This window comes from Apteryx rowi, unplaced genomic scaffold, assembly GCF_003343035.1.
Source record: "Apteryx rowi isolate R43461 unplaced genomic scaffold, aptRow1 scaffold_27, whole genome shotgun sequence".
Classification (NCBI taxonomy): domain Eukaryota; kingdom Metazoa; phylum Chordata; class Aves; order Apterygiformes; family Apterygidae; genus Apteryx; species Apteryx rowi.
This window is the reverse complement of record NW_020449085.1, coordinates 2,070,986-2,093,220: the sequence shown is the minus strand read 5'-3', so window position 1 is coordinate 2,093,220 and position 22,235 is coordinate 2,070,986. Positions and strand designations below refer to the sequence as shown.

The following is a 22,235-nucleotide window of genomic DNA, read 5'->3' as shown; positions in this document are numbered from 1 at the left end:
TCCTGAACAGATCTAGCAAGGAGCCGGGTGAATACTCGAGTCTCCCTTCCAGATGTTTCAGAAAACAAGAAAGGAAATAAAATAAAGATTGGTCATATGGAACAAACATACTCAAAAATGAAAAGGTCATTTCAGAGGGAATGAAATGCCCTGTTTTGCTGAAGAACAGAGGGTTGTGTTTGGGGTATTTGCAGCTGTCAGGTAACAAGTGCCTCTAGCGACTCCCTGGGTTTTAGACTGATTTGTTTAAATATTTTCTAGATGCTATTTCCCAGAAAAAGCTGCAAGCACAGGTGGAAAGTAACAAAAAAACTCCGCTTGCCTCTCCCTAATATCAACTTTACATCAGAATCACGCCCCTGGCTTTGGGGAGCTGCTCCTTGGCTTTATCAGCTAARTGGAAGGAAGAGCCAGCCCGAAGCTGTTTCTTGGCTCTGCTTTCCCCAGGAAAATTTGATGTTATGTTTGCAGTGGCTAAGAAATCAAAAGTGGCTCAGCCTGGTCTAAGAGACACCAAGACACCTGGCAATTTTCAGGCCAGTAATTGGGTATTTGGGGGGCCAGAAGGGTCTGAGGCAGAACTGGAAACGTAGGAAACTGATCCTGCTCATCCTGAAGGTCAAGGCAAATCTCTCCCTGGAAAGAGCCCATCTAGAAGACAGTGCTTATTGCAAATCCTTGGTTTTGCAAATCCACTTGTATTAGGACATGGGTGTGTCTTTTCAAACGTCCCCTTTCCTCTCTGTGCAGGGGTTCACTGGGGAAATTCATCCACCACTCACAAGCTCAGTCCTAGAGCTCAGACCCCAATGAGAAAACACTCTGCAAGCCAGGAGCYGGTTGGCGACTCTATTCAGAGCCCGTGACAGCCCTGGCAGCAGAGTGTACGGGGACACGTGCTGCAGGAGGCTCTCGGAAATGTAGTTCAGCAGCAGGGAGCAAATCTCATGGAGCCGCGTAGGAAGCTTTCCTCCAGCTCGCAGCACCAACGCCACCACGCACCACGCAGGCATCACCTGCCCCATCCCATTAACCCACATCCGACTGGCCGTGGTCCAGCCCGCATGGTCCTCAGAGACGGCGGCAGTGGGGGGAGGCGATAATGAGGAGCAGCGTCTTTATTTTCATCCCCCTCTGTAATTAGGTCAACAGGAGAAGCAGGCGCCCTTTATTTATTATTGATGGAGAGAATGAAGCCTCTATTGATCAGAGCTGGGGAGAGACTCGCCCCGGCGCTTTCTGCAATAACCTGCCAAATTAGATTTTTGTTTTTACGGAGCGAGGGTGTTTGGATGAACTCCTGGCCTCACCTGCCCCTGGAGAGGGATGAGTTGGAGGAGGAAGAGCAAACTCGAGTGCACTTGGGCAACTGAGCTGCTGCCAGCTTTCATGTCTGTGTCCAGCTCGCTCTCCATTCCCCAATAGCTCTCGCTGCTCCCCGGCAGCCCGGGAAGGGGCTGGCCTTGCCCGCAGGCAGAGATGAGCTGGAGCAGGGGAGCAGAGCTCATCTGCTGTTGTCATCGCACCCTGCACCAGCTCTGTGACGTGCCGTCAGCAGTGGTCAAAACCAGGTCGCTACATCCATCCACATTAAAAACCACTTTCCAGGCTGCCAGACTCTCTGCTATCCGGGACTGGGAGAGGAGGAAGGCGGCAGTTTGCTGGGTAATGGAAAAACCCTGCCAATACAGCACGGCACAACGCCCTTGGCACTGCACCTGGGTGACGAGCCTGGCCCCCGAGCCTGTCTCTGCCTGGGCACCCGCAGGGCAGGGTGCTGGTTTCGGCAAGGAACCCTTGAAGAAGACTCCAGACCGTGTCCTTGCCCTCCATGCCCAGCCATGAGACTTCCCTCCACACAGCACAGCTCTTGCCGGGGTCTCACTGCTCAGGTGTAACCACCTCCCTGCCTCCTTCCATCCCTCTCTCTGGTCTCCGGCAGCACCAGGAACCTGCATCCCCYGCCAGGTCCTCCTTGGAAGGTTCAGCAGAGCTTTCAGTGCCTCCCTCTTTCACAGGGGTCCGAAAAAGGGAAGACATCCACAAAAGCAAAACCGACAGCTGAAAAGCAGCAGCCAGCAGCCGAGGAATAGGTCAGGTCTTGTTTTACGCAGTCGAGCTCCCTTCCCGCAGAGGAGATGGTGCTGTAAATGCCACTTGTAACCGATGGAGACAGGCACTCTACATCTTAATAACTAGCCTGGCTTTTTGCCTCCTCGTCACACCCCAGATGCAGGACGACCTTGGGAATGATTTCTCTGCTTCGYTTTGCTTAAAGCACGTCTTGCTCGGCCGGGTTGCTGGAAACAGCTTCTTCCAGCAGACGCAGACGACCTGCATGGGCCAGGCTGCGGCGTCCCGGAGCCCGCGCTGGGCACGTTGCCTGAGCCAGGGCTTCAGAGCCACCACCAGAGCCGGGCAGCCCTGTCGGCACACGCAATTAGGAGCCCTCGTATGAAGCCAGTGTTTGTCTGCGAGGAACCGCACGGGTGCCAAGGCCAGAAGGAAAATAAAACAGGATTTATTTAAAATTTCCTCCCTCCCCCAGAGAAACAATTTGATTTTTGCCAAAAATCCGCCTCTGGGATTTATGTTTCCAACGATGTTTTTGCGTGTTTGTGAGAAAATTCTTGAATGTGCACAAAGAAACTCACCCAAAGTGTCTACCTTTTCACTGCGCAAGGTGACGGCCCCAGTGAGGCAGTCACCATCTGGAGGAACAATTCCCTCATCTTATCTTTCTTCCCTCTTTACCTAAGTGTGGGTAATGGCCCGTGGACAGGGCCATCACTTAGGCTGCGTGAGATGCACAGCCACATCTGGCAGGGAGAGACGGCAGCTGTGTAACACAGCGCGGGACAAGGGACAGGAAGGCGACGGGAAGGGTGCAAGGACGTAGCGGACAGGTGGACCACGYGTGCCTAACCCCGATGGAAATTGCTGGGGGACCTTTAAAGACCATGAAAGTCTTCAACTTAATTTAATTTAATGTAAGATTGCAGGACAACTGTGCAGAGACCCTTGGGGAAGCCGAGCAGGGCTGGTTTGGGCCTCACATAACTGAAACCTGGGAGCAGCTGGAAATCCTTCCTCGCCACCACCCACAGCAAAGACATCTCCTGTGCTGCCCCACGGCTCCCTCCTGCCCACTGTCCCCTGGGACCCCACCTCCAGGAGCTGGGGACAGTTAACGGCTTTAATMCCCCAGCCCAGCCCAGCGCCTTGGTGGTAAATTATACTAATGGCACCTCATGGCACTTCATTAAAAATTGCACCAAAACTTAATTCAGGCCATACATCAAGGCCCGTAAATGAAATAACCATCCATTGCCCCTCTAATACAAGTTTGATACCAGCACGCTTTAACTTGTCTCACTTTTAGAAATATTTTTCTATTAAATGCAGAGCCTGGCTTGGCGCCCAGGAAGGACAGCTAAAAATAAGACTCAGCTGGCCGCAATGTCGGCGGGTGATTTAGGATGACCCCCTTCTCCGCAGCGCCAGCCCCRCAGCCTCCTCCGCTCCCCTGCTAGTGAACCAACAGGGCTGCCAAACCACGAGCCAGCGCGGGGGACAACGTTGACCCCCTTGGGTGACAGAATCAGGCAAAGGGAGCCTCCCGGCTCTTCCCGGGTCAGCCCCGCGGCCGGCAGGGAGCCAGGAGAGCTGCAGGGCGGCAGGGACTGGCTGGGTCTACCTGCAGCAAAAGCTCCAGCAGCCATGAAAAATGCAATGTCCCTCCAGGAATTTGCTCTTTCTTCTGCTGTTGCCATCATTAAAATAAAGAAAGAGGAGTTGGCAGGGCAGGTCTCTCCCTCGCCGCCCGGCTGAGTGATTTCCCTGTGCACGGGCCGCGGGGTGATGGATGAGGCTGTCGTGGCGCGAGGTGCAGAGATGGCAGCAGGGCCGGGAGGAGAGCGATGGGGAGGGAGCCGGGGCTGCCGGAAGGGACGGATGCCTCCTGCCCGGGTCCCGCATGGGTGTCCCTGTCCCCCCCCACCCCCCCCAGGTCCCACTTGAAGCCTTAAGCGAGGGGTCGCACCACCGTGGCGAGCTCCAGCACGGTCCCAGCACAGCCAGCACTGGAGCAGTCCCCAGTGATCCCATATCCCACCCAGAGCTGAAGCTTCCTCTGCTGTTCCTCAACACCCCCCAGACAGGCAGATCCCGTTTCTCGGTTCCCTAGCTCTGTATGGATAATTTTCCATCTCCTTCCATCGCCCCCAAACCGATGTCGATGGCTGCTCTCTGGGCATCCCTGTCCCTCGCCAGCATGTTTTTGAAGCAAGAGCTAAGAGAGGTGAACTGTGAGGGTGGCTTGGGGTCTGCACACTCAGCCAGAGCCACCAGAGCCAAAGCTTCCCATCCGCGTCAGGGACACAAGAGCACGTAAAGCCTTCACCCAGCTGAAGCCCGTAAGGCAAGTGCATGTAATAATTTGGGACTCCCTGGAAAGTCCACCCAGACATCACCCCTGCGAACATCACCCAGGTCTGGCGAGAGCACAGCAGCTCCCAGGCCATGTACGTGCAGGAGCACGGTCCACTCAAATACACCTCTGCTCATCTGCGTTTACAGCTCTGGGAATTTAGACATTTAAATTAATTCTGGACAAACCTGAACAGCCTTTCCTGCGGACTGTCTTTCAGCTTGCCAACCRGGGGATAGATTAATTAAGCTTGTCTCATCCCTTTTCTACAGGCTGCTGTGCCACCTGATGTGTGGTCAGACCAGGGGACACATCCCAGCGGACACATCCCAGCCTAGGGACAGGTGTGCCCAGAGGTTTCTYTTTCCGCCGGCCACGCTGGGGAAACTGTCTCTCAAACTCAGCTCAGAAACTCCCCGGGAGGAGGCGACGTCTTTAGGAGCTCATTAGAAGGAGTCGTATTTAGGACCTCACTCATTCAAAGCCCTCAAATCCATCTTGTGCCACACAAACGCAAACCCTGCCAGTGCCCAGCTCCCTATTAGGATGATGGATGGCGCAAAAAATGAGCCAGAATGTAACAGGATTAGAAGAGCCTTAATACACAATATAACCAGGTTGTTCCGCAAGCGGAGGGACTAATGAAGCCTGTTTCCCTACACGTTGGAGTCCTTTGTCCCCTACATCTTCTCCAACACAAAAATCAGCTCCCTTCCTCATGTCCTCTGGCAACCCAGCCAGAAAGAAAGCACCGCGTGCTATCAGCTAATTTGGAGAGACTCCTCGGGCTGACCGGCCACCAGGACGCTTGTGCGGTCCCACTACCTGTGAAGTGTAGTTGCAGTTGGCTGAAAGGTTTACAAGTGACTGTCCTGAAGGAAGGGGAAATAGGACTTAGAAGTGGGGAAAAAAAAACCAAGTTCATTCTTGCTCCCCTTCTTCTCCTCCTCCTCCTCTTCTGATAGTCCACACAGGGGTGTGATGTGAAATGCAGCCTCCCATTTCTGGAGGTCTGGATACGGGAATTTGGCTGGGGAGGAAATGATCTGGGGCTCATAAGAAAATGAAAACCTCTCCCATTTCATGGACGTTTTCATTGACATTTTCCTACAAGAGAATTGGGAAAACTCAACCCAGACGAAGGCTTTCAGTTTCCAACTGCTGGTTTGCTTTCAGCCACTGGGATCAGGGTAGCCCATGTCCCATGTCATGTCGGTAGCCCATCTCCAACAAGGAACCACACACAGGCTTTACAGGCACAGTCCTCAGATAAAAATACTACCTAAATCCCAAAGCAGCTTGCTTCCCCTGGGCAGCTGCACAGAGCGAGGGACGGGTCTGCTCTGCTCTACTGCCCTCCGGCTGCGCCCAGCTACAAACCCTTTGGAGCATCCAGCACGACTAGGCCACAGATGGAGGCGCGATGCCCCGGCTGGGGTCGGCAAGGGCCCAGCTCCCCAGAGAGTCATGGCAGGGTGGTGGCCTTTGTCCCCAGGACCCCCCAAAACACACCTGCCCCCGCGCCCATCCGACAGCATCACCGCTCCATGATGTCCCCTTCTGAAGCAAGCCAGGACCAGCGAGAGCTGCTTTCCAGCCCCTCCCCAAAACCACACACAGGCTGGAAAACACTGTCCAAAAAGATCCAAGAATTTATTTGTCAAGGCACAAAAACCTCCAGATTCTGGAATTTAAATAAAAATTAAAAACAGCAACAAGAACCATTGATTCTAGCACAGCAGTCACTTCTCTGCCAGCCTGAGTGGGACCAAAGACACGCAACAAGTGAAAACATTTCTTAAGTCTGCACTTAAAAACCAAGGAGAGGTCAGTCAGGGTTTTCCAGCAGGCCAGGCCAGGCGTGGGGCAATCCCCACGCGTAACCCCCTGCCGTAACGCTGACCCAGACCTGACTTTGGGCTGTCCCTTCTGCATCCATCCGTGTTCAGCTTAACGCCRCGGCTCCGACTTGGGCCCCAGCTCGGGCAGCTGGTGGCCTGCCCGGGGCTGCGTTCCCACCGCACGTGCAAACAAGCTGTGTTAAACCAACTTTTTTCCAATTGCAAAGTCAAGCACCATGAAAGGCAAGAAAGCCAGACTTCAGTGCATCCCCTTGCGCCCATGAGTTATGATTCAGTCTTTAACGACGTGGCCACCCAGTGCAGCGCCCGGGGACCCTTGCCTCGATCGGGCCAGCCAGCACTCCTGGAAGGAGCTACTCTTTGATTAACCACGTTCTCCTCAATTTCAGTGTGCGGTTTGGGATGCCCAGAACCCGACTTTACAAAGGCTTTAGCATCATGCAGCACATGACGGACACGTCAGATCCTGGCTGCAGATCCAGCTGGGAACGTTCGCCTGGCGCACACCCCAGAAATGCACAACCACCACTTAAAAAACTTGATTTAGGTGGTTTCCCCAGCAGCCACCAGGAACTGTAGCTGAGCAGAGACTGAACCCGCGTCCCAGGAGTGGCATTAACCACCTTCTCCTTGCTACGGTCCCCTGTCTGTCACCAAACGCCTTCCACTGCCTGGAACAAAGGAGGCAGGGGACGTTTCCTTCCAGTGCTCGACTTGGCAATTGCAACAGTGCTTTAACACGGGAATTCAGTCGCACGGGCGGCTCGGGTGCCTCTGAGCACCCCACCGGTACCTGGGGTGAGGACAGAGAGGACACCCTGGGCGATCTCATTACGGGGGCAAAGCACTTAGAGGTGTTTCTCCCAGCTGGACACAGGGGAAACGGGAGGGTCTGAGCCCCCTCGCACTCGGCGTCCTCCCGCCCTCCCCGTCCGAAGGCAGCGCCGCCGCGTCGCCCCCGGGCGAGCCAGCAGCAGCCGCGTCACGGCGCGGAGGACGGCGCGGAGGGAGGACGGCGGCCTCCCCCAGCCCTGCCTCCCGCAGGCACCTCCTCGCCCCGCTGCCGGCGCCGGGCGGGGGGAGACCCCCTGCAAAAAGCCCCCCCCCCCCCGGGGCGACTTCCAGCGGGGAAGAGACGCGGCGCCACGCGCGTAAGGCAAAACAAAAGTCCGCTCCGAAGGGCAGTGGTACAACGTGAAAAGCGATCGTCCTCCCGCGCCTCCGGGGCCGCGCCGGAGCCGGGGCGGATGCACCTTGCCGGTGCTTCCAGGGGCCTCGCCGAGCCCCTCGCGGCCCTGCGACTCGGAAAGGGTGTCGAAAGCCCTCCCGCGGGCGCCTCCGGGGTGCCATCGGAGGCCGCAGAGCTCCCGCCGCGGCCGTCCTCCTCGTCCCCCCTCGCTGCCCGGGCCTCCTCCGGCGGGGATGCCGGGAAGCGCGGGCTTAGCCCCGGCCGCGGGACGGGAGCGGAGGAGCCGCGCAGAGGCCAGGCCGCGGCTCTCCATGGCCCCCATCCCGGGCCCGGGCGCCGGGGCAGGGCAGCGAGGAAGGGGGCCCGCCGGGGCCGCAGGCAGCGTCAGGCCCGGCCGAGCCCCGGGCGGCCGGGGGGGACGAGCATGCGCAGGAGGAGGAGGAGGAGGAGGAGGAGGAAGGTCACAGTGCATGGAGGGGCCGCCCCGCCGGGCCCGCGGCAGGTCCGCGTCGGGGCCTTCGTGCAACGTCCTCGGTTTCCCGGAGCTAGTCCCCGCGGGACGGGGGACGGTTCGGCTGGTCTGGGGGCTGCTCCGAGCTCTCCCCCAGCTCCCATCAATCGATTTCTTGTTCGTTATCTGCGGGGAGGGAAAAAAAAGCAGAAGAAAGGGAAGTTGGCGAAGGAGTTATGAAGCGAGAGCAGGAAGCCGTCCGCGGCAGTGCAACGGGAAACGCCCGGCACGACGGGCTCCGAACGCGCGGCCCCGTTCAGCAGACGGGTCGCGCCGCAACGAGCGGCACCCCAAGCCGCAGAGGCAGCGGAGTTAAAACGGAGCCACCCACGGCTCCCGGCTCTCCCTTCCAAAAATAAATAAATAGATAGATTGATAGATAGATAAATAAATGAAAATCCGAACATCCCAGCGGAGATGCCCCCCTTCCCCGGGAGCTGATGCCAAGCGCAGGTCGGCTACAGCAGCGCGCGGGCAGGGACGCGGGGGCGCGTTTGCTCGGCCGCTGAGCTCCTCATAACCAACCGGGGAAAAAAAAAAGGAAGAAAAACCCAGCGGCGGGCGACTCCTAGGAGATGCTATTATTCAGGCTGCATTCCCGCTGCAAAGGCAGCCAAGGAGCAAGCCGAGGGGCCGCTCACGGAGACGGGGTTAAGCAAACAATCTGGATGGGAGATGAAGAGCGAAGAGGCAGGGAAGACAAGTGCCCTTAGTCTGCCGAGGCTTGCGAGGGGAAGATAAGGCCGGAGAGGAGAGGGAGAAGAGGGGGAAAAAAAAGCAAAAGCGGAGCCAGCTAATGCTTCAGCTAAAGGTGTGAAGGGGATGGGAGAAAAGGCTTTTATAAATCTATCAGGAGGAGAAAAAAAACAGCATTAGAGAAAAAGCGGGGCCATTAATAACGGAGGAGGGAGGGTGGAATTAGCAGCGATTCAGCCATGGCTGAGACCAAAGCTCTGCTGGGAAAGTCTGCCTTTAATAAGAGGGGAAATAAATCAAAAGCTTGAGGAGATCTTGGAAGGGAAGCAAGTCGGTGAAGAGTGGGGCTGAACACACACAGAAAACGCGGGACCCCTAAGCGGGCTGAGGGGGGTCACAAGCAGCGACTCATTGCCCTGGGAGAGGACGCTGAAAGGCAGAAACAGGGACTCAGGCTCCAATTCCCATGAATTTTCATCAGAAATTCAGTACCTGGCTGCTACCTGGGAATCTGTATGGGGAAAACGTGTGATCCCATCGGGAAAGCAAGGGAGGGAACAACAGCTGACGTGCGCAGCTCACTCCTCTGCCTCCTTCTCCTCTTCCGTAAGGCAAGGAGGATGGATCCCACCAGTTACCTTCTCATTAGCACACTGATGGCAATGCTCAAAAGAGAAAGGGCACTGACCAGACAGAGCTTAACGGATCCCTGATCCGAGATGGCCCAGTGCGAGATCAGTGCACGGATGAAGGATATTTGCAGAAGGGAAATCGGAGCGAGACCGGGAGGAGGTTTGGGAGCAGAGGAGGTGCTCGGAGGAGCCTGCAGCTGGGGAGCAGCCTCCCCTGGATGAACGCAGCTCCCGCGCATGCCCCAGTCACTTTATACACCGGGAGGTGGCCCCAAATTCCTTGCAACAAGCTCCCACCCCACCGGCAGCACTTTGCAGCCCTTCCAGCTGCCCGGGCAATGCCATCCCAGCTTTATGGGCAACCACCTGGGTTGGTCATACAATGTCCTTCTCGCCTCCAAGCTGGAGCGGAACAGGTAGATGGGGGATGTGGCTCCTTGGGGCCAGGAGCACAGCCCAGGACAGTCCCCTCCCTGCCCTGCTCCCCTCCCTTTCCCAAGGTCAAGGCTTCTGTCCAGCAGCAAGAGCACCCAGAAGATTCACTAATGCTCTAGGTGTAAAGACCAGGACACCTCAACGTGCTTCAGCCCAAGGGCGCTCACTACACGCTGGAGAAAGCCGGATAGGAGCCAACTTTCTCAGGAAAGAGAATAGATCAAATTAAATCAAATTGCTTCGAGAACCCCAGTCACAACAGCCTCCCCGTCCTTGATCTACCTTCCCCAGCATAAACACAGGCAACCTGTACCCTTAAGGAGCCACTCAGAAATAACTCCTCGTAACACTCACTGCTCTCCTGGGCAGAGGATAAGAGAACAAACAACATGTCAAAGACATCAGTCACGTCACTTAATCCATTACCGGGAGATATGAGCGTGGGCAGGAGCAAGAGCAGCCCAAATTAGAACAGAGGTGCCCTGAATGCTTGGAAATAATTGATCTGGGGAAATATGATTGTGCTCCTAGCGCAAACTGCAAGGAAAAAAAAGAGAAAAAGGGAAAAAAAGAAAAAAAAAAAAGATCGATGGATGATGGAAGTCCAATGGATACTGTACACTCAGATTTTAGTATCGTTTCTCTCGCGCTCTGCAAGAAGTCTTAATCATGAGCTGATCGGTTTGCAATGGAAGCGCCAAGCGGGACTGAGAAGCGCCTGAGGAATCGGGAAGCGAGGGCAGAGCTAAAGCAGAGCAGCCGGGGGAGCCGAGGGCTGTGCAGCCGGCTGCCGGCCTCGGGCCCGCGCGGTTTCCGCTGCGGCGGGCCAGCTCTCGCCCCTACGCCCGGCGCCCCGCGGACGCCCCGCGAACGCGCTCACCTTCTTTGCTCTCCGCGCTCTTCAGCGGCTGCAAGGCTGCAAAGGGCAGAAGGGCAGGCGGTCAGCAGGCTGGCAAGGGGAACGTCTCCGCGGGGGGAAGACCTGGATCCCCCCCGTCTCTGATGCAAACAGCCTTTAAGAACCCGCAGCGTTTGCCCAGCTCCCACAAAAATTAAGCCCCAAATTTCCACCACAAACCAACTCCCAGCCCTTAAACCTCGGAGGCAGCAACAGCCGTCGAGGAGCCGGCATCCCCACCGCGCTGGCTCCCAGGAGGAGACCAGGCGCGAGCCAGTCTGCACGCGACCAGGCTCTGGTCGTGCACCGAGCAGAGAGAGGGAATCACCAGGCATGTAATTAACTCACTTGATTACAGCAGAGCACCGCTATCGCTGCTTATTAGAAGATAACACGGCTTATCACGGACCCGCCAGCCTGCTGGTGGCTTGGAGGGGTCTGCTGCCAGCCAGCTGGCCGGCGCCGCACGGCCGGGAGCGGGCGCGGGGGACGCCACGAGCGGCTGGAGGCCTGGCAGCCGCGGGCGACGCGCGGCGGGGACGGCGGCACGCGGGGCGCAGCAACGCGCACTGCTGCACCGCCCTCGAAACCGCGTCGACACGGACACGGCGAGCACGGCGGCCCGCTCGCGCGCCCCGACGTGCGCAAGCGGCTCGGAGCGCGTCTGATGGCTTCCTTGGCAGGAAAGTGCACGAATCCAGCCCGCTCTCGCCCACCTGCCCGCTTTGCACCCGGTTCCCGGGAGCTGCCAGCCTCGGCCCYGGGAACCCACGGCTTGGACATCGCACCCACCTGTCTTGGGCTCTTCCCCCTCCTCGTCCTGCTCCTCCGTCCCTGCAAAACAAAAGCCGGGAGCACGTGAAGCATCCGCAGACRACTCGCTCCACGCCCGCGGGCCGCAGCCTCCTGCCAGCAGCCTCCCGGTACCGCGATCGCTGGCTGATTTAGCGGACGCTGCTCAGAGTCGCCTCCAACCGTGGCTGCTCCGGAGCCGCCCTCGCCTGGTGCACGTGCCGGGCTTGGGATGAGGCGCTGCCGAGACGCCGGAGCTGGTTGGAAAGGGGTAGCCGGTATCCAGCTCCAACCAGCGCCCTTCTTCCAGTGCCCCAGCCCCACGGCGGAGCTCGGGCCCCCACGAGGGATATTTGCACCAGCTCCGGGGCGGCACCGGGGAGCCAGCGGGTCTCGCGAGGGCCTTCAGGACAGCCTGGCCCGGGAAGCTCGGCCGGCGCCGGCCCCCGCAGGCAAGCACAGGCTGCCTCCAGGGTCTCGGGAAAAGCAGAGCAAGGGGACCCTTCGAACCACGCAGCTTGGGAAGCTCTTCCTAAGGATACAGCGGCTTCCGAACTCTGCCCTGCCGTGCAACAGGAGCCCCGCTTGCTCCCTTTGAACGGCGGCCACCGAGGCGCAGCCTCCCCCCGCGCGAGCCTTGGCCGCTGGCTTTGCCCAGCACCTTGCTGCGTGAYGTTTGCTTTCGAGAAAACAGGGCCGCGATTCAGCCTGGCAGCAGGAACCCTTTGCAAGCGCCCCAGAAGAGCATCAGCTAATTCCCTTCTTTACTCCACCCAGGGTTTTCCCACGGTTTCTCCCCGTTTGGATGACCAGGGGGACAGGATTGAGGATCGGTGCAGAAGGCTCTCCGCCGCCCCGGCAGGGACGCTCAGCACACAGGCAGCAGAGCCGCGCGCGGGGTGAGCAAGAAACGGGGTCCCCAGGGTCCCCGGTGCGCCCGGGCTGCCGTTCCCTCGGAGAACGTCCTGCCAGCGCGGGGGACCGAGGCCACCCTACGGCACAGCATCCACTCCCCCACCGAAGAGCTCCGAAAAYGTCCTTGTTATTTGGGCAAAAAGCYGCTCTTTTCTGGACAGCTGCACGGCCTCGTCCCTTCTGACTTCTAAAGGGCAGCGAGGTCCTAGTTACACGTAATAGCTCGGAGCTTTCCAAAGGCATCTGCCTCCAAACTGCCGAAGCAACACAACAGGGGAGGAACGAGGGCCAAAAGAGTTCAAACCCCACCAAATCTCATGCAAAAGCAGCAAAAACCGCTGCGTCTTGCAGCGGCGCTCTGCCGCCGGGCGCGGGAAGGTCCCTGCCCGGATTCAGATCACCGACGCTCAGAGCAGAGCTTCGTTGCTAGGGATGCGCAGCGGTCAGGGAAAAACACGGAGGAGGCTGGGAGCAGTCTCGTGATCCAGGAGGACTGAGGTCAGCTGGCCTGGGGCCACRGCCTAACAAAATCCCTTAACAAAAGCAAAAATTCACTGCAGTTTCCATTATAGAGGGAAAAGAAAAAAAAAAAAAAATCAAACCAGACGATCAAAACAGCCTGCAAGCCAACCGCTATCTGACAGGCTCGATCTCGTGTTACGAACCCCAAGGGACAGAAACGCCCAATCCACCTTCTGCGGACAATTCAGTGCGACGTGCTGGAGCAAAACCCTCGTGCTCGTCCGTCCTGGCGACCCGGGACGGCCCCGGGAGCGGGTGCCAAGAGCTCGCCTGCCCGGGCGAGGGACGGAGCAGCGAGGGCATCTGCGGACCAGCCTCCCCGGCAGCAACGCGGAGAGAGGAGGAACCAAGCCAGGCAGCCTCCGGCGGAGGCTCCGGTCTCACGGCGCCACGTTCGGATGCTGTTAGAGAAAGGATTTTATTTTTTTTTGCTTTGGCAAAGCCCATCAGCCCTGGAGTCGGCGAGAGGAAACAAGCCAGCGGTGCCAGCAGAGCTGCTTCCCCAGCCGTCTGCAGAGCACAGCAGCGCGTTTAAAGGAACAAGGTCCCCCTCTGCATGAAAACGCCTCGCCGTGATAAAGGAACCGGGAAAAGGAGAGGAATGCCGAAAACGGAGCGGGCGCAGGCTGGTTTTGCAGCACCGGGCAGGCAAGGAGAAAGGAGCAAGCGAGGGAGCGCGCGGAGCAGCTCTGTCTCATGCTATCTGCCTGCGTCAACACACTCGATGTTTGCACGGTGGCAAACRCTGGAGGTGTCTTCTCGGAGGAGAAGCTCCTCCAYGGAYGCCCRCACGCCAGAGAGCAGTGGTGCTTCYRAGAGACAGCAAGGGAGCAAGCGAGAGCGGAGGGAGCAGAGGGATGCGCAAGGCTCRCRGGARCAYGGAAGGAAGGGAAGAAAGCCRGGAGAGATCGAGCGTGAGTACGGARAGGTGGCTTCCACCAAGCCAGCGCCRCCAGCTGCGACGCCCCTGCGGAGCCAGCCTGGTACATCCCAAATCCCGCACATCACTGCCAGTCCTGGCCGCAGCCACATCCGCCCCTTCCCCTGCGCCCTTGGCTCRCGCAGCTCAGCGCCCTGGGCCGAGCCGAGGGGCACGGGGAGGATGTCACCACTGCCGCCGCCGTTTCGCAGCCGGGAAGCTCCGCGGCGTACGCAGACTCTCAGGCAGCGCTTCGCACCAGCGCGTCTCAGGAAAGCTCTTGGCTTCACCCTGCAAAGCGAGGCCGGGGGGGCAGAAAGAGCCCGGGCAGCAGCGCCAGCCAGGCCCACGCGCACCCTCGCGCGGCGGCGGGTCCTTGCACACCCGAGCGTGCAAGGTGTTTGCCAGCTGGCTGCCGAGCGGGGAACGAGCGCCGCGCGTGGGAATCCCTCCTCGTCCCCGCTCCGCTCGCTGCTGCCCATGGGCTGGAGGCGGCAGGGAAGGAATTCCCAGACCATATTGGCAGGTTTAACCCATCTTCACTGTTTGCACGGATTTTATGGAGACCCAATTTTTTCCCTTCTGATCTTCTCCTTCCAAACGGGCAGCAGGTATAACATCAAGCCTATTTTCCCACTTTGCTTCCCTCCCAGACCGATGCTGCCTTTTGCAAAGACAAACCCGGCGTCCCCTGATGCTCCTTCCACCCAGCGCCACGTGAACCGGGCCGGGACAGAGCAGACAGCCAGAAGGAGCTCCAGAAAGCACGCTGCTACAGGAGCCACCAGGGCACGGGCGTCTACACCAGCTTCTAGCTCCCGTGGCCCGACATAAGAGCCCGGCGCTAGCTGCCTTTAGAGGGGGCCTGCCCGAGGGATCCGCGCACCCCCACCAGCTGCGCAAGGCCCCGGGAGAGCGCCGTCCTTTCCCAATGCRGGAAGCAATTTTCTCCATCCAGCTAATACTTATTTTGAGTTTCCAGGTCCAACCAGAGCAGAACACACGTCAGCCTCAGCGGGGCAGGCGAGCTGCGCGGGAGAGGCAGGGAGGTGAGCTCCCACCTCCGGCGAGGAGCGGGGCCGCAGCAGGTCCCCGCTAGCGCTCCCGCGCTTCCCTGCCCACGGGACCCCCGCGGCGTTACCCGCACACGGAGCCCGCAGCCCCCGGCCGGCACTTCCCGCAGGCCGCAAACCTCATCCCTAAGGGCCAGGCTCCAGCCGAGCTGCTCCTCCGGACAGGAGGGAAACGGGCACTTATCCCCCACCGTCGCTCGAGATAACACGCCGCAGAGCCGAGCACGTTACCTGCGTTTTCCTCCTCTTCCTCGCAGCTCTGCCGGATTTTCTTCTGGCACACATACGCCAGGGCCGCGAGCAGCCCGAGGACACAGATGGCGAGTCCCACCGTCACCCAGAGCGCCACAGCGGGGAAGGCAAGGTGTTGGCCTGGCGGAAAGAAAACAGGAATACCGGCGCGGTGAGCGCAGCCACCCGAGAGGAGGGACACGGGCCCGGCATCGGGGCTGCCGGCGCAAGGAAGCCCTCCGGCCGGACACCAGCCACCCCAGKCAGCGTCACCACCGCACGGAGCACCCGCCGGCACTGCCGGAGTCGTGCCAAAGGCTTGCGGGACGATCCCAGATGGTATGTCCTTGGGACCACCGACGGGAGCAAGGGACTCCCCAGTAGAGACCAGCCCCGCGGAGCAGCCGGGGACGGACACAGGGTGCAGAGTCCTCGAGGCTCTGGCGCGGGGTCTCCACAAGCAGGTCTGGCAGAGCTCGACCAGGCAAAGCCTCGGCCAACGGCAGCACGCTGCCCTCTCCCAGCGCCTCGGCACTCTCCGGCCATTCGGGTCCTTGGAAATAAAACCATCAACTCCTGTAATTATGGCCTCCCCCAGCGGGTCCAGATCCGGCCGGGAAAGCAGGAAATCAGCAGCTTGAGTCACTCCATAAAAATACTTCATTAACCTTTAAATAATTGCACGAATAAATTCAAATTGCAAGCTGACCCATCGCTCGCTAGGAAGCTGAAGAGAAGAATCAGACAGTGCTCACCCAGCTCCCTGCTCCCTCTCATCTAACGCCCCGGGGGCCGGGGAGCACGCAGGCCCCGACACTTCCCACGGGATCGGGGATGGCCAGGCACGCTCCCCACCACACCAGAGCACAGTGTGGCAGGCAGCAGCCATGCTTTGGGCATGTTTCCATGGAGCAAGGCACAGATATCCCTCGGAGGAGAAGAGGGCTCATTGACTTGACCCTTGGGCTCGTCCACCGCCAACCTAACGCACTGGAGAAAGGTGATGCCCCCAAGGAGCAGCCCACGTGGAGAGCAGGAACCTGCTGGAGGAGCTGCTCTTTCAGCTCCGATCCCACCCGGGCGTATTTGCTTCAAGTGCAGGCAGACTTGATTCCCTCATTTCTTTTTTGCGTAAATCCCTGATCACTGTATGTGCTGGGATCAAAAGGGACTTCAAATTTTGAGGAATTTGGAAATATCTATGGCATGTCAAGCCAGGATGGAAGTGTCAGGACCCACCAGTTGTCCACCTCCGGGGGTCCTGCTAATCGCCAGCAGGGACAGGAAGAAATTCCTGAAACTCCTGCCGGCTCCAACAGCGAATTCACGGCCCCCTACCAGCCCCACCGTGGGAGAGGGGATAACAACCACGGCTCCTTGCCACGGCAAATACTGCCCTTGCAGAGGGCCCGAACCCAGGCCAAAGCTTTCCCCCCGTCACTGCTCCCTTCCCAGCCATCAGGCTCTACGGATGGGCTGGCTGCATCCCCCAGCAATTCCCTCTGCGGCACAAAGTCACACTGCTAGCAAGAGGGAAGAAGAAGAGGATGCAGGAAGCCAGGGCAGGACAACATGAGAAAAGATGTTTGGGGGGTGCTGGATGGTCTCGGAAGGGAGGAGACGCAGAGCCTGTGCCTACTGGATGTGCTGCTGCTTATTTAAACATGTGGCAGGCCGGGAAGAGATGAACAAGCCACATGTGGGGACATTCCCAGGCAGCGCAGCTCCCCCATTGGGTTCTCAGGCCCTTCGTTCTGCCTTAGCAGTGAACCGTAGCAGGGAGGAGACAAGGCGAACGTAGACCTCTCCAACGCACGCAGCTCCTCCTTTGCAAGGTAACAGCATCCGCAGCACCTCACCAGGCCAAATCCAGCACTCGTGCCTGTCATCCCAATGCTGAACATCYGCTCACACGCTACGGAGACAACCATGAAAAAGCCATTCCTCTGCCACCAATAACAACAAATTCCTGCTGTTGGGCAAAACGAAGCGAGAACCGTGGAAACGTTATCAGTGCCTCCGCAGTGCGTACTGGTGGGAACGCTTTGGCAGATGTTTGACCTGTTCGTACGCAAAGGTGATGACCACTGGCATCAGCCAGCTCTCCCCCTCCTGCACAGGCTGGTACCCTCCTCCCACAGGTAGGGATAAGCCTAGGTCTGCACGGGGCTGTCCTCTCCCAGTGCCCTGCACGCACTCGCAGCAGGTCCACCTTCTCGAAGGAGGGGGCAATACCTACGCGTACGTGGGGTGTGGATTCACCGCTGCCAAGCTGACGTCGCCGCTCCTCCAGAAGGAAGAATCGCCTGCAGAGGAGGTGTCGTGGCCTCCGTCGGACATGGCATCCAACAGACACAGGACTCCCACAAAGCCATCATAGCCAGCCCCTCCTTGCCCTCACCGGCTGTGGCTAACGCTAGCTTCGTCAGAGACAGCCCTGCCTCCAGGTAACGTCYGCGCAGCTGTGCTAGGCTTTCTGGAAGAGTTTGGTGCATCCAGCCAAAAGGTTTATGCTCCACCAGGGAACCCTCCTTCACAACCCAACGACTGCTGTACCAAGGACAATTAAACACTAATTAATGTTACCAGTGAGTGTACAAGGTTATAAAGAGCTCCAAGGCATCTATAAAAGCTGAGCTAGCGAGGACAACTGGAAGCCATTCGTAACTGCCAGCAAGCTCGTCACCAGCATGCCGAGGATGAGCCCTGCAAAGCATCTGATGGAGCCCAGGGAGTCAAACTCCTTGGGAACAGAGCCAGGACCAAATCCACGCTCTGCCATGTAGACCAGGAGCAGCGCATGGCTTTAGAGAGCTCCTGTCTTCCCTCCTGGGTCAGACCACAGAGAACAGAGAAGAACCTCCAAGGGCAACAGGAGGAGGGACAGCAAAGCCCCCAAATCCACCCCTTGGCCCCAGGAGGCCAGGATTTGGGGCGCTCGGCTTGACCCCATCCCTACCGGCTCACAGCCGTTGGCATGACTTGTCATCCCTCCCAGCTTAGCCACGCAAACCTGCTGCGCTGCCCATCTCGCTCCAGCAGCGCAGAGCCCCCCCTTCGGCCAACACCCCCGTCCGTCACAGGCTTGGCGTCCCCCAAAGCCTCCCACCCAGACCAGACCCCCCTCCCTGCACCCAGACCCATCTCCTCTCGGCACCCCGCATTACTCAGCTCCTTGACACAGCCCTGCCAGTCTCCCTGACTGAGCCCTGCCCACGCTCCCCTGCCAGCCCCATCCATGATAAATGCCATTAAAGTCTTATTTATCGGGCCATCAGAGCAAGACATTGTCAGAGGGAAGTGGCAAGGCTGAACGAAGCTCTTACGGCACAGCACCGCCTGTACGATAAACAGYGGTTAATAAACTAGGCCAGCCTGTATTTATGATCTGTTTTCACAGCTCCCTCTCCTCCTGACTTTTCTTCACGGAGGGCAGTCTCCACGTCAGGAGAACGGCCCTGAACTGTAAGGGAGCCATCAACCATCCGACACGCCATTGCCTGCCTGCTGGGACTCTAATTAACAGTGTACAGGCGTCACAGAGAYGTAACGAGCAGGAGAACTAAGCGGAAAGTTTGCCAAGACACTACTGGCAATGCAAAATGGCCCAGGTGGAAAATCACCACCATAATGCCAGGTGCCCAAAGGATCCGTCAGTCAAGATTAGTTATTAGAAGGTCAGCTGAGACTACGAGTAATGCAGTATTTGTGTAGGGTCTTCAGTAGGGATTGCTGCAGCTGCTGCTGGGATGGAGCACCCTGAATCAAGAGCATCCCACAGCCATAAGACTACACACAAAGGAGAGGAAGAATACCATGCCCTGTGGTGGCTTTCAAGGATGGTTTAGACTGGGACAGGGCAATTAGCAAAACTAGAAACTAAGGAGTACTAGGAAAAACACACCCAGACCTTTCCCAACTCTTGCASAGCTCTTGAGAAGCTTGCTGCAGCTCAGCAAGTGCCTTCGTAGCGCAGCCCTCCAGAGACGAGCTGGGATGCTGGGGCGACTGCGGAGGAGAGCACAGCCCAAAACCACAGGTCCAGGGATTGGGATGGGAGGCAGAGCAGGGATACACGGTAGCAGCCTCAGGGGAAGCTCTGGGCTACAGCAAAGATCATCAGCTTCTTCAGAGAGACCCCATCTCTGACCTCCCCTTGCTGGCTTACCCGTGATGGTGACGGAGGCATGGGTCTCCTGCTGCAGCACTGGGTTTCGCACCAGGCAGGAGTAGGTGCTGCTGGGCTCCACCAACACCTGGAGGACGCTGTGCACATCGAAGAGACCCTCCTCGTTGGCCACCTGAGATGTAGTGACGTTTTCTGTGAGGTTGCTGCCGTGGTTGTCTTGCCAGAGGACAGTGGCTTCAGGGTAGCCACGGGATGCATGGCAAGTCACTGCCACCAGATCCCCCGGCTTCAAGTTCTTGTTGGGCTCCAGGTTCAGATTGGGCTTGGAGTAGGGAGCTGAAAGGGAGAGGAGAACCAGCATGAGGTGACAGAGGTGACTGAAGGTTCATGCTCTGGAGCAACCAATGGTCCTTTTCTCCTTATTTCCCCAAGGCACCTACTCCTAGCTCCATTACAACACCAACAGCTCCATCCCCACACYGGAAAGACTCCTGCCACCTTCCTATACCCAAGAACTTGGGGACGCTGTTCCCACAGAGTACTAGAAATCAGGCGGCCAGAGAAACAGCGTTTCCCAGGAGCAGGTTGAACGCTGAGCCAAAGCTGAGGATACTTCAGGGGAGCCCCCAGCCCAGCCAGGAGCAAGTCTCAGTCCTGCCCCATGTGCCTCCCCATCCAGTGCAGTATACAGAGGAGGCACCCATATGGGACCTGAGGACAAGGCTGCTGGCATCTCACATACCCAGCTCAGCATTCAAGCAGCACAGGCCACAGCCAGGTTGCCTCTGCACCCAGCTGTGAGCCTCCCCAACGTGACAAGGAAGGGACTAGATCCACCGGCAGCAATATTTAGGGGAGATGCAAGACTGGTCTGTCTCTAACAGAGAGCACTAAATTCAAGGAGAAACCCTGGCAGGGATGGAGAGAGAAAGAGATGCTCCACAGTGGAGAAAAGTATGATGGGGGACAACCTCACACTCCGGAGGAGACATGCAGGGACATCCCCACCCTCCATCTCTCACCTGCCACTTGCAGCATCACAGCCGCGCTGCTATAGTCGCTGACCCGGACAAAGCAGGTGAAGCTGCCTTCGTCAGAGATCTCCACGCGCCGGAGGAGCAGGGAGACATTGCCCTGGGCCAGCTGGTCGTAGAAGAGGGCYGTGCGGTTGGCGTAGCCTCCTCCCTGGTCAGCCAGCTGATCCTTGCCACCAGAGAAGCTGTGGACCAAGCGCTTGGTGTCCGTCAGCTGCCAGATGAGGCTCAGGTCATTCAGGCTGAAATTGGCCTCAGGGGAGAAGGCGCAGTGCAGGGTGGCATCTCGGCCGAACAGAGCCACCACGGGCTCATCCGGGACCTGGATCTCCATGGCACCTGCAGGAGGGTGGCAAGAGAGCAAAGGCACATGGAGATGAGACCCCTAGAAACACTCTGCTTTATATCTAAGCATAAAGAATTGAGAAGGGAGAAAACCTGCAAAGGATGGGTTAGCTTACTTTTCCGCAGGAGGTGGGGAAGAGGAGGGGAGCTCACACCCATCTCTGGGACCTCAGAGCAGGAGCTCCCACCCTCTCCCATCCCTGCTGACATTATGCGCTTGCATCTGCACCGGCCCCGCTCTGCTGCACAGGGCTTTTTGCGGGATTGTTCTGGAGACGCAGAGGACACCTGCAAAACGCAGCTGCCTCTGGGGAGGAGGAGCAGCACAGCCTCCCAGAAACACGCAGCCACGGCTTACGGCAGGAAGAGCCAGGCTGCACGACCGGATGATACGACGATGACCAAAGCTGGAAGGTGGCTGGGATTCCCGCTCTACAACGATGCCCACAGAAGAGATCCGAGAGCAGCCGGCATCTCAAAACCTTCCCCAGCACCGATTCCCAGAAAGGCCCATGCTGGTGAYGACAGGAGAAGCAGTCCAGCAGCACACCTCGCATATCTCCCATCCCAGCCCTGGCCAAGCCTAGGMCCCGCTTACCGGGGACCAGAGAAACCAGCCCCCAGCACCCCGGCGAGCCTGGCCCAGTGGGAGGCAGGCAGGCAGGCAGGCAGCATGGCACATCCCAAACCTTGGGTATTGCTGCCCTCAGCTGTCCAAGAGCAGCAAGCGCTGCCTCTCGCAAGCACAGCTCTGCGGAGGGAGCTGGCAGCGAGCAGCAGCGACACCCAAACCTGGACCTCCACCACAGCTCCGTCGAGGGCTGGCTGGGTATTTACAGCTCGGACTCTCCACCTTGGTGACGTTCCTGCAATTCAGGCCACATCCTTGCCTGCCGGCTCTGCAAAAATCACTAGTGCCAAACCTGGCAGCACACGAGCTGCCTGCCCGCGCGCTCCTGTCCCCAGAAATGATGAGGACGCAGCTCCTCCTCAGCCCTGACCCTTGGCAGGTAGGGCCTAGAGGCCACCCCAACAGCGGATGCTGCATCGGACCGAGACAATTAGGCAACCGTTGAGGTGTCCAGGTGATGGAGGGTCTAAACCCCAGGCTGGAAGACTTGGGACTGCCTCCAGCATGGCCCGGAGGCTGCCGCACAGCATGGAGCACGCCGGCCGCGCAAACGGACAGAAAATCCCAAGGAGAGAGGTTCCAGCAGAGGGAGAGTTTTTAAAGAGGGCAGAATCACAGGGCAGACGATTATAAAGGCGTACAGGGGGGAGGACACCATGGGGGAAGGCACCGCGGGGGGCAGGAGTTAGGGGCAGGCCYGGGCGACGGGGCCGTTTGCACCGGACGTCGCACAAAGCTGCCTCCCCGCAGGACGGGCGGGCAGCGTAGCGGTGTCGAGGGGTGAGAAGGGCCCTCTGAAAAGCTCCCTTGCTGCGGGAAACGCAGCCCGGCGTCTTGCCAGGGCTGCCCGTGGGGCATCGCACACAGCCTGGCGTCCCCCAGAAAAGGCAGCTCTGGGTGCCACCGCGGCCGGTCTCGCGGGCACTAGGTGGCACCAGTGCTCCAACGTGATGCCAACCCCGCCGTTGCGTCAGGGCACGATGCCAGCCACG

At 58.7% G+C, this 22,235-nt stretch overlaps 1 protein-coding gene across 1 annotated transcript in view; it reads right to left on the bottom strand.

Moving 5' to 3' along the window:
• Positions 1–7,875: 7,875 nt before the first annotated feature.
• CD276 (CD276 molecule) overlaps positions 7,876–22,235 on the bottom strand; it is a 16,671-nt gene continuing 2,311 nt past the window's right edge. Inside the window, exons 2-7 of the mRNA XM_026068321.1 lie at positions 20,256–20,606; positions 19,273–19,569; positions 15,105–15,245; positions 11,445–11,486; positions 10,635–10,670; positions 7,876–8,117 (exon numbers count right to left, since the gene is read on the bottom strand). Coding sequence (XP_025924106.1) covers positions 8,095–8,117; positions 10,635–10,670; positions 11,445–11,486; positions 15,105–15,245; positions 19,273–19,569; positions 20,256–20,606 — 890 coding nt within the window. The 3' untranslated portion in view covers positions 7,876–8,094. The remainder of the gene's footprint in view (positions 8,118–10,634; positions 10,671–11,444; positions 11,487–15,104; positions 15,246–19,272; positions 19,570–20,255; positions 20,607–22,235) is intronic.